General features: G+C 38.6%; 1 protein-coding gene across 2 annotated transcripts in view; it reads right to left on the bottom strand.

Annotated features, from left to right (window-relative positions):
* C4BPA (complement component 4 binding protein alpha) overlaps window positions 1-12,176 on the bottom strand; it is a 38,911-nt gene that overhangs the window by 9,387 nt on the left and 17,348 nt on the right. For both annotated transcript variants that reach the window (XM_032289065.1, XM_032289064.1), the window contains exons 5-9: window positions 10,099-10,184; window positions 9,702-9,893; window positions 6,629-6,811; window positions 2,964-3,158; window positions 146-343 (exon numbers count right to left, since the gene is read on the bottom strand). In XM_032289065.1, the coding sequence (XP_032144956.1) occupies window positions 146-343; window positions 2,964-3,158; window positions 6,629-6,811; window positions 9,702-9,893; window positions 10,099-10,184 (854 nt within the window). The remainder of the gene's footprint in view (window positions 1-145; window positions 344-2,963; window positions 3,159-6,628; window positions 6,812-9,701; window positions 9,894-10,098; window positions 10,185-12,176) is intronic.

The raw sequence follows: 12,176 nt of genomic DNA, 5'->3' as shown, positions 1-12,176 counted from the left end.
TGAGGAAGCAGGAAAAAGCTTGATCCATTCCAAGAATCATGCACGGTACATGAATTCTTTTACCTAATTTTAAACCTTCCCTTAATATCTCCATCACATTGATATGAAGAAACTCCCAGAATAATATAATTGTATGAATTCTTACTGTCTTCACATGATGGTGTTCGGGGACTCCATGTGCCATCTTCTTGGCATATAGCCGAATTCCGTGAAAACCAACTGTTCTTATGACATGAATATGAAATCTCATCTCCATAGAAATAGACACAGCCATTGGCAGAATGACGTTTTCGTTGTGTAGTAATTTGATTATTACTTAGCTTTGGTTCAGGGCAACATAACACTGAAAAATAAAATGTGAGGCGCATGGTTAGTAAAATCACCATGAGGAAGCTTCTATGGCTAACAATCTCATTTCCATCTTTAGAAGATCTCACCACTAAAGAGAGATTGGGGAAGCAGAAAAGGAGACTCGAGACATTCCAAGTCTGCTTTCTCGCCCCTGATTGCTAAAGTCTTCTAATCCATTTGCTTCCCTCCAACTAAGCATTTCATTAGGAGCCTCCAGAATGAAAAGTTGTATTAAACCTGTATGAAGAACCAGGTGTGGTAGTTCATGCCTATAATCCCAGCACTTTGGGCATTCGAGATGAGAGGATTGCTTGAGTCCGGGAGTTTGAGACCAGTCTGGGCAACATAGTGAGATCCTGTCTCTATTAAATAAATAAATAATTTTTAACCAATATGAAAAATTTTCAAAATTATTCAAGGGCAGTGACAAACAACATTCATCTACTTATGGCTTCGTTATTAAACTATTAACTTACACTTCTCAAGTCACAGGGAAGAAGAAAGTTTTCAAAAGTTTATATCCACCTGATAGTTAATGCATATAAATAAATTTAAATTACTGCTTATTGCAAGGGGTTTTCTTTTCTGCTGCAAAATTTAAGAAAAATAGCGATTGAAATGGCAGGATCTTGCTTTATCACTCAGGCTGGAGTACAGTGGTGCAATTATGACTCACTACAGTCTCAAACTCCTGGCTCAAGCAATCCTCCCACTTCAGGCTCCTGAGTAGCTGGGACTACAGGTTTGTGCCACCACACTCACTAATTATTTTTACTTTTTGGTAGACAAGGGGTCTCACTATGTTATCCAGGCTGGTCTCAAACTCCCGGCCTCAAGTGGTCCCCCCACCTTGGCCTCCCAAATTGCTGGGGTCACAGATGTGAGCCACGACACCTGGCCAAATTCTTTCATTTTTTAATAGAGTAAGAGCTGCTATAGGGATATAATTTTTTATTCATTAGTAGAAATACATTTAAAAACTTGATAGTGTCTGATGTAAAAGAAAACATCAAAACAGAATAAAATGCTCTACTCTCCATGTCTGTAATTCAACCAGTATTAAAATGGGCTTTTTGGACATATTCAAGTAATTCCAGTGCTCATTTGTTTAGAAATTATAATAAAAATACTCAGCAACCATATGGATTATATTGTAACAACAAAAATATTTATAAAAGGCTTACAGTGTAGAAGATACTATTAAATATGTAAGACATGAGTCTAAATTCACATTTGATCAGATTTCATAACTTGGATAAATACTATTTCACTTCTGCTTTTAAAATGGTTAAAAATATCCTTTATTAAATAATTAAATCAATAAGGCCACAGTGGGTCAAATAAATATAACCGACTGGGTCCTACTCTGTCATCTATGCTGGAGTGCAGTGGCATGATCTCAGCTCACTGCAGCCCTGGCCTCTTAGCTTCAAGTTACCCTTCTACCTCAGCCTCCTGAGTAGCTGGGATTACAAGCATATGCCACACCCAGCTAATTTTTTAAAAATTATTTGCAGAGACAAGAGTCTCACTATATTGCCCAGGCTGGTCTCAAACTCGTGGGCTCAAGCAATCCTCTTGCCTCCCAAAGTGCTGGGATTATAGGCATGAGCCACCGCACCCGGCCTAAATATAACTTTAAAAATAGGTTTTTAAAAATCTATAAGCAATACTTTTTGTTATTTAAGTAATGGCAGTAAGTTTTATTAAGCGTATTTTTAATTCAGTCCTTTTATTAAAATCTTTTATTCTATTTCCCCAAAATGAATCTGAATAACTGCAATTAAACTTTGTTAAGTCTTAATATGAAATAAATAATTTTGTGACAGGTTGATCTAAACTACCACCTTTCATTATTTGCGCATTTCACACCTTGTTCAAATTCTGATAGGCAGCATAAAATTCCTTGTGTTCTGAGCCTCAGTGTCTTCACTTCTAAAGCGGCAAGGATCTGATAGATGGGTAGAACGAAGCATTTTCTCCCTCTCTTGTCTGTTCCACTGAGGCTCATAAAATAGCATCCACTTGTCCTTCAGTCCCTCACTTATTTCCACAAATAAAAGAGGTGCCTCTTTACCAGAGAAACTGGAGAAAGTCTTTTCTATCCTTCTAAAGTGAGAACTGAGTCACGGGTCAGGATTTGTCTTCTAGAGGCACATCAGGAAGCCCTGCTATCTCATGGCTCAGGAGGCATGAGACACACAAGTGACCTTGCATCTGGTTAAGTTCATGACTGTTTACAAACTGTTTTTTTGCTAAACACCCCAAAGTCCATACTGGGGAGGTAAGGGCTATGAAGGAAGCCTGACTCTGACAATAGTTGAGCTGTGTTCTCTATTCTAGTTTTACCAGTAAGGAAACTAATACTTAATCTGCATAATTTTGACATCTGTGTCTACTTCTCATTTGATTCTGAACTGGGATTTAAAAAGGTTACAATTTCTCAGTGCCTCAAACTGTAACATGTTTATGGTCACCTTCTGGCAATAACAGCTTACTCATCTGTTGAATTAATTTAATTCTAAATTTATTGTGAGGGATAAAAGTATATTCATTTAGGGTAGAGTATCCTAGCATTTGCCAAACAAAAATATTTCAAAACAAAAACTCACCCTCACATCCTTGAAATGGGGTCCATCTCAAATTTTTCTGACAAGTCACAGTCGTAGGCGCACCTGTAGCCGGTTTGTAGCCAGGATGACAGCGGTATCTTAACACAGTCCCAACAACGTGCACGTCCTCTTTACTTGGCCTGGGATATCCTTCCCACATAGCATGTGGAATGTCTGGTAAGTTAGTACAACCATCTACTCATGAAAGAAGAACAATAACAACAAAAGGACACTATTACTAGGGCTGCTGCAACCATCAATAAGCCTGTCCTGTCAAAGCGGGGCATGTGTTCATTCAGCCTGGAGACAGCCTGCAAGGGCCGATGTATCAACTGCATTAGAAAACACTCATGGGCCGGGCGCGGTGGCTCAAGCCTATAATCGCAGCACGTTGGGAGGCCGAGGCGGGTGGATCACGAGGTCAAGAGATCGAGACCATCCTGGTCAACATGGTGAAACCCCGTCTCTACTAAAAATACAAAAAATTAGCCGGGCGTGGTGGCACGTGCCTGTAATCCCAGCGACTCAGGAGGCTGGGGCAGGAGAATTGCCTGAACCCGGGAGGCGGAGGTTGCGGTGAGCCGAGATCGCGCCATTGCACTCCAGCCTGGGTAACAAGAGCGAAACTCCGTCTCAAAAAAAAAAAGAAAAAGAAAACACTCATGGACATTTGCCCAAATGTGCACACCCCCAGATAGGTTCTTTACTAAGGGCACTCCTAAGTGGTTTTCATGTGCTATGCCAAGTATAATAAAGTTAATTCTCCTTCCTCTTCGTTACGCTTCAGAGATTTTAGGTTCTGAATTGAAGCAAGGCAGGAAAACTGTCACAAACAAATCTATGTTTCCTGATTGACTGGGGACAATAAACAGGAGTCATTCCCCTCATCCAGATGATACTAGGAATGTTATCATTTAATGGCTCAGCAAGAAAAAACCAAGCTCCAAGCATTTTTTAAGCTTTGGCCTTGGGTCTTGTCTTCTTCTTTCTTTCCCAATGCTACTGATTCATATGATATGGAAATATAATGCAAACATCTACCGTGCTGGATGTTTATTACATTTTATCTTCAGACAATCGAAATGGAATATAAAAGTTCATTTTAACAGCTTTAGTGAGATACATGTCACAACAAATAAATTCACCTATTTAGAATGTGCAATTCAATGGTTTTTAGCATAATCACAGAGTTGTGCAACCATCACCACTAACTAATTTAGAATATTTTTATCAACCCAAGAAGAAAACTCATATTCATTATCAGTCACTCTCTATTTCCACCTCCCCCTAGGTCCTGACAACCACGAATCTACTTTTTTTCTTTATGGATTTGCCTATTCTGAGCATGTTAAATAAATAAAAATCACACAATACATGCACTTTTTGTGGCTGGCTTGTTTTAGTTAGCATAATATTTTCAAGGTTCATCCATGTTGTATCATACATCAGTACTTTTTATTTTTCATTTTTATTGCCAAATGAGATATTCTATTTTATGGATAAACCACTTTTTGTTTATTCATTATTCAGCTGATGGGCATTTGGGTTGTTTGGCTGTTATGAATAATAATACTATAAATCTTCATGTAAAAGTTTTGTGTGAAGACATGTGTTTTCATTTCTCTTGGGTAGATACCCAGGAGAGCAATTACTGAGTCACGTGGTAACTCCATGCTTAAACTTCAGAGGAACTGTAAAAATTCTTTTCCAAAATGGTTGCACCAATGTACATTTTTATTAGCAGTATATGAGAGTTCTAACTTTTCTACATCCTCATCAACATTTGTTATTGTCTACCTTTTTTATTATAGCCATTCTGCTGGACGTGAAGTGGTATCTGATTGTTACTAGAGGACTATCCTTACAAGAAATACTAAAGGAAATTGTTCAGACTGAAAGCAAGTGACACTAGACAGTAATTTGAATCCACGCAGAAAAACAATGATCATTATGTCAGTAATTTGAAACACAATATAATGTATATTACTACTTCTTCCTTCTCTTAGCTGATTTGAATAGCAATTGCATAAAACAGTATGTATATAATTGCATTATTAAGCCTAATTCAATTAAAGTTCCTTGAAAGGGGCAGAGTGTTTATAGTTTTTGAAGCTTGATCTAAATCTGTCCTGGAAGAATCTCTGTTCTATAGATCAGGAACTGGGGGAAATTAGCTGGGGGAAACTCATTCTTTTCCAGACACCCCACCAGAGTTCTTCCTATGGTGTAGCAGCTGTGAGGAGAGAAAAGGGGGCAGTAGAACTTGTACTGCCACCCAGCTGTACCCACCACCAACTATACATATTCCACAGCCCAGAGCCAGGGAGAATAATATCTGCCAATAGTCACAGCTTTCAAACCTACCCTTAATAGTTCTTCCATTCTAGGATGCTGGGGAAGATGGGAGATGCCACTTGGCTACTAAGCCAACAGGAATAGTTCTCCTGCAACACAGAGCCATGCAAAAAGCGGGGACTGAATTCTTTGCCAGCTGCCCCACCTAGATCCTCCCCATATAATGGGAGTTGGGGGGGGTGAAGGAACAGACACTGACATCTGTTTGCTGCTACCTATTCAATATAAACCTTCCGCAGCATGGATCTTTGAAAAATGCTATCATGTAATTTTCACTGGCTGCCAAATCCACCCCAAATAACTTTTTCACCCCAGGGAGCTGGGGAAGATGGGAATTACCATTCATGAGCCCAAAGAAAACATCCTCCCACAAGGTAGAGCTCTTGCAGCCCCTAAGTTCCAATGCAATGTCCTCCCATTGTTCATATCAAGTCTCCATATTTTTGCTGAATAAATGCTTCTCAGTTTGTTGTAATCCCTTTGGTCAATCTCCAGATATCTTGAATGGTTTGTTTTTTTTTTTTTTTTGGCTAATTTTGACCAGCTTGATGGATACTTCTTCAGGAGGTATCCCCAACTCCTCCACCACTGTTCCAGAAATCCCCAGAAGTTCTTGACATTTCATGAGGGCAAAACTTAAGGCACAAGGCATTAGTGGCTTCCTTCCCTTACCGGTTGTATGATCTTGGGCAAGGTTTTCAACCTCTCTGAACAGGTTCTCATCTGTAACATAAGGATAATCATAGTGCCCACAATTTTGGGGAGGATTCATTGAGTTAATCCTTGCTATGCACCTAGTCTAGTGCCAAGTTATTATTACTATTGTCACTATTTTTAACAATCCATGAGTTTATAACTTCAGAGTGTTGGAATCACAACCAGTCCACACAATACTTTCGTGCAAGTTAGAAAATGGCATTTGTCCTCAGGACACATTATTATTTGTCTTTCAAAATAATTATAATAATATAATGATTTTGTCAGAATAAGACAATTTTCTATCAAATTCCAGAAAATTTTTGAAATAAGCACACAAATCCACAATGTCTACAGTGTTAACACCTCCCTTTAAGGTTGGAGTGTGCACAGTCGTGTGGTATGTGGTAGTCTTATGTGATGATATATGACCTTGCAGAGTGTATTAAAATCATTCTTCTTTCCAACAAGAAAATAATAAATGAAATTATTGATCTAGATGTAAATTTTTACTGTAATTCATAGTGGACCTATGCATACAAGTATACCCATATTAACAGTTCTGGGTACCTTTAGATGCTGAACATTGAAACTCCTTCATAGTCCATACTTACTGGGCTCACAAACAGGAGGAGAAGGACTCCATTCGTTACCAACTTCACAATGAATTACACTGCTGCCGCTGAGAACAAAACCATTTTGGCAGTTAAACACAATAGTGTCTTTGTACTTATAGATGGTTCTAAATCCAGAGACAATATTCCCATGTGGAACATCTGGCTTGTGACAGAAGACTTCTAAAAAACCATGAGAAAAACAAGTGGATTTTAAAAGACAAATGGTAATAAGGACATTATTGCTAATGCTAATCCAGTTACAAGTGCAACACAAATACCTGATGAATGTGTACGCCAAGTAGATAGAAGGGAAACATTTTAAAGCGAATACACACACACACACACACACACACACACATATATTTGTGTGTGTACACATATGTATATTATATATTATATATACGTACTCTTTTTAGTACTAGTTTTTATTGGTGAGGAAGTCGAAGGGGTTATCTACAATTACGTCACAGGAAGACCAATGTGATGAAAACTCATTTTACTGAGGCTTTTAAAAGCTGAAATCATTTATATTATGTTAAAAATACATACAATATTATATGTTTTATATATTATATAATATAGTACATAGTGTTATATAATACTAATAGTATTAGATATTATTCTATCTTTATGATATTTGATATTACATATGTATATATACATATGTGTGTGTGTGTATAAAATATATGTAATTTCAGCTTTTACAATGAATTTCCATTACATTGGTCCTTCTGTCACCAAACTGCAGACAATGGGCTTAGGTTGCTACCCAATAGGATGTGTTCTTCCAGGCCCTTGGTCCCTCACTCACCAAAGAATGAAGGAGGGGACCCTGCTGGGTGTGGTGAGCTCGTTCAAGTAAATATTAGACCTCAAAGAGTTTTGCAGAAAGTGATGTATTTAGGCAGAGAGAGAAAAAGAAATAGAGAGAGCTCCCACACTGTTGTCATGGGAGGGGATCCAGAGATGGAGTCTGCACTGATGAGAGGAAAGGGGACTTTAAACCTGGGAGTTATTCCCGCCCTATTCAAGCTTTCTGTCCTATGAAAAGAGTTCCTTTAAACTTCTGCTGGAGTGATTGACCTTTGATTTCTGGGCAGTCTATCTCCCTGCGCGTGGTGGTAAAGTTAAACAAAGACCTCTAAGCTCCCTGAATGGAGACATGAAAGGCAAGTCCAGCATGTCGCTAGGAAGTTCCTGCCTTTGAAACCACGCCCCCTTGTGGGCACAGGAAGAAAAGTTAATTACATTCCCTCACTTCTTTGAGATGATTGTGCGTAACTCCTCCAACTTCCCTACCAATAAAAATCAGTCATACATAACCCAGCAGAAACATATTTCCAAACCCCCCAAAACTTTCAATATAATGGCCTAATTTCCTAAATGATTTTGGTTATGGGTCAGTGGTCCGTGTTAATTACATAGTGCAGAGGTAGCCCGGGAATCAGAGACCCATCCCCCAACAAGCAGAGAACAAACCGCCCCCATCCCACACCCCTGACCCCACATCTGGCAGTCAGCCAGTCCTGTCAATTCTGCCACTTTAATTCCTCTACAATCCCTTAACTTCTCTCCAGCCCCACTGCCATGCTACCACTGAAGCCACCTTCAGTTTTTGGCTGGAGGTTTGCACAGGTGCTGTCTTAGTCTGTTCCTACTGCTATAACAAAATTCTTTAAGCTGCGTAGTTTATAAATAATGGAAATGTATTTCTCACAGTTCTTGAGGCTGGGAAGTTCAAGATCTAGGCACCATCAGATTGAATGTCTGCTTGCTGTCTCCTTTCAAGATGGTGCTTTCTTGCTGCATCCTCACATGGGGGAAGGAATGAAGGCTCTGTCCTCACAAGGCAGAAAGGCAAAAGAGACTAGGGCTCTCCCATCAACCTCTTTTATAAGGGCACTAATCCCATTCATGAGGGTGGATCCCTCATGACTTAATCACTTCCCCAAAGCTTCTGCCTATTAAAAAGATCACATTGGGTCTTTGGTTCTAACATAAGTTTGAAGGGACACATTCAAGCCATAGCAGGTCCTTATCAGTTAAGTGTTGTCCCACTTCAGGCTATTGTTTATCCCACAGCCAGAGTTATCTTTCTAAAATGCAGCCCATTTATTCCCCTGGTTAAAGCCTTTCAAAGTCTCCCCTTCATGATTGTTCTCAGCTCCTGAGACTGAAACACAAGGCCTTTCATAATCCGATTCCTGCTAATTTTTCCAGGCTCAGCTATTGCCACTTCCATTTCTTGCAGACCTAACTCCAGGCATTTTGCACTGTTGGCAGTATCTTGCTCTTTTGTGACCCAGTCTGATTGTGTCCCGTGGTGGGTTAGTAAACAATACTATGTAAACTTAACAGTAAAGTAAGATGCCTCAGACTAGCACACTAACATATCTTTTGACTCAATTATCACTTGTTTTGTTCTGTTGTTCTTCTGGTGCTTAGTAGGTTTTGCTTGCCCTGCAGGGGTATGTGTTTCATCTTACAGATGCAAATTATATTTTCAGTTCTTCTTCTTGAACAGACCAAGACTACATTCGCCAGTCCTCTGCAACTACTCTCTAGGTCTAGACAACAAGCTGTAATGGAAAGTGATATGTGGTCACTTCTAGGCCAAAGCTCTTAGCCAGGACACAATTGGCCTTTCTTTCTTCCTCTACTGAAGAGATTGGGAAAGCGCATTTTGAAAGGGAGGTGCAATAAGATCAAAGCAACCTGGTCTGCTGAGCTGGTTGCTAAGCTAACACAGACTACCGCTGCCCTGGAGAGTCTCCTAGACATGGAACAAACTCAGTATGAATGAGAATAAACTTTTACTTTACCAAATCGGTGAGATGTTGCTGCTATTTGTTCCCATACACCATTAGCTCCCAGTTCACTTTTCCCATTTTTATGGCTTTTATATTCTAATACAACATGCAATAAGTATCAGGTGGCCAAATAAATGATTGCATCAGAGCAATAATTAGTTTCTCTTTGTATTGTTCCATTTACCCCCCAATAAATTCACCTTTCTCTTTTAAGCAAAAGAGAGCAATACTTTGATGCAAAATTCATCATTGTGACTTACTTTCACAGGTAGGAGGGCTTGGACTCCAAACACCTATTGTTTGATTCTCCACAGTGCAGGAAATGGAGGCTTGGCCCAAGAGTGAGAAGCGGGAGTCACAGCTGTAGGTGACAGAAGAGCCATATGTGTACGATTCTGCTTCAGAGCTGTGCCTTCCATTTTTGATGTCTGGAGGGGGCTCACACTTGACAACTGAGGTAAGTGAGTGAAGAAAAAGAAACACACTTGACAACTGAGGTAAGTGAGTGAAGAGAAAGAAATACTCAGGGAAAGCATGGTGATAAATCAAAATTTGTGCAAATTCTAATGAAAGGTACACATACCTGTAAAGATGCAGAGGGACTTTATTACCTAACAAAGTTTAAATTGATAGTCAAGTCAGAAAAGTTTTACTTACTTTCACATTGTGGGAGAGGATGGCTCCAGTCAACTCCTCCATCTTGGAGTGCACAACGACTAGTGGTTGAGCCAATTAAGAAATATCTGAATAAGATAGATCAAAGACTTTAATGGAATTCCTCCTACCCTAAATTAAATTAAAGCAGTCTGAGTAAATAGAATTGTTACTCCATGTTAAAATAAACAAATCATATTTTCTTGAATATCATTTTCCATTGAGCACTCTATTCAGTAAAATTTCATCACTGCAATGAGATGTCTGCGCTTGTTCCTTTGTACCCTCATTGCTTAATCTGTTACTGAGAATCTACTAGGGATCAGGAATGCAGTTCATCCAGACTTCAAGCACAACAATTAAAGGCTCACCTGAGTGTGTTCAGTGGTTGTCTTTGGTTGAGAGTACCAACTAGAACTCTAAAGTAAATGTCACCTTCAGCAATATAAGAGCCTGTGGAATTTATTGAACAATAACTTCAAGAAAAACATATCTGAACTACAACTACAATTATGTATTTCTTTACTTTAAATTTTCTTTAAAATGTAGTTTTTCCAACCTAGCCAAGAGACTAAGTACAAAATATTGTTTCTGGTTGTTTCAGTGGGAACACCTTAGTGTTCCAACAGCATCTTAGTTCTGAATCTTTTCACTCTCCCTCATGGGAGCCATATACAATAAGGAAAACAGAGGATAAAAATGAGAAGATCAACAAAAATGAAACAAAGAGAAAAGATAAGAGAAAACTAATAGATACAGATGTCACACAAAAGAGGATCAACATATGCTTCATTGGATAACCTAAAGGAGGAATCCAAGCAGAACAAAATAGCTTTTTAAAAATTTATTTTGGGCCAGGTATGGTGGCTCACACCTGTAATACCAGTACTTTGGAAGGCTGAGGCAGGTAGATTCCTTGAGGCCAGGAGTTCAAGACCAGCCTGGCAAACATGGCAAAACCCCATCCCTACTAAAAATACAAAAATTAGCAGAGTGTGATGGAACACACCTGTAGTCTCAGCTACTTGAGAGGCTGAGATGGGAGGATTGTTTGAGCCCAGGAAGTTGAGGCTGCAGTGAACCATGATCGGGTCACTACACTCCAGCCTGGGCAATGGGAGTGAGGCCTTACCTCAAAAAAATATTATTTCAAGTAAATGTTACTAAAATAAAATAATACTTCAATCTGCATATTAAAATTGCACATCACTTAGCAGCAAAAAAATTAAACCAAATGATTTCTATCAAAACAACTAAAAGTATTAGGTTTCAAAGATAAAGAATAATATCTTTGGATAGGCAAACAAAGATCAAGCCATGTGAGAAGAAATTCAGATCAGATCAGAGAAGAAATTCAGATGCTTTGCTAGCATCCACTAGCAAAAGACAGTGCAGCAGTTACTATAATGCATCCAAGAAAAGAAAGGATGAGCCAAAGACCATAGAAAGCTCCATTATCTTCTAGGTATCAATGCCTCAGATAGATTATCTGAACCTGCAAGAACTCAAAGAACAATTTTTACTTGGAACTTTTTTTTGGAAACCACCATAGGACAAATTATAGCCAACCAAGAGATGACAATGACAACTTTAGCCAAAACAAACGAAAATGGTAGCAAATATTGTACATGCAGATCTAAGACCAAAACAAATGTGAGTTTAAGTGTGACTGAAGTAAATATAAACGTTATATGCTCAGGCAGCATTGAAATAGTATAACTAACAAAAAATAGAGGTAGGGAAGACAGGGTAAAATAAAGCAAACTCCCTTATTCCTGATCATTTGCAAGATTGGGAGTGAAAGTAACCATAGACACGTGAGTATTTCACATTAATGTTAAATACAAAATAAACACTACGATAATACAAATGATGCAAATTTTCTGGTAGGGAAGAGAGAAAGGATGAAGGGAGAGGAAAGAATACAAGATAAGTTTATTGTTGTTTATAGCAAGGAACCAACTTAAACTATCTAAAGGTAAAGAGGAATGATAGTATTATATAAATTTAAATGTATATAGGTAACCACTAGAACCAAATTTGAACCTTCTTAGACACCACTATATATTTAAACATATATA

The sequence above is a fragment of the Sapajus apella genome, unplaced genomic scaffold (genome assembly GCF_009761245.1).
Source record: "Sapajus apella isolate SASKATOON/1434 unplaced genomic scaffold, GSC_monkey_1.0 scaffold22, whole genome shotgun sequence".
Classification (NCBI taxonomy): domain Eukaryota; kingdom Metazoa; phylum Chordata; class Mammalia; order Primates; family Cebidae; genus Sapajus; species Sapajus apella.
Note: the sequence above shows the minus strand (reverse complement) of the source record. Positions and strands in the feature narration are given on the sequence as shown.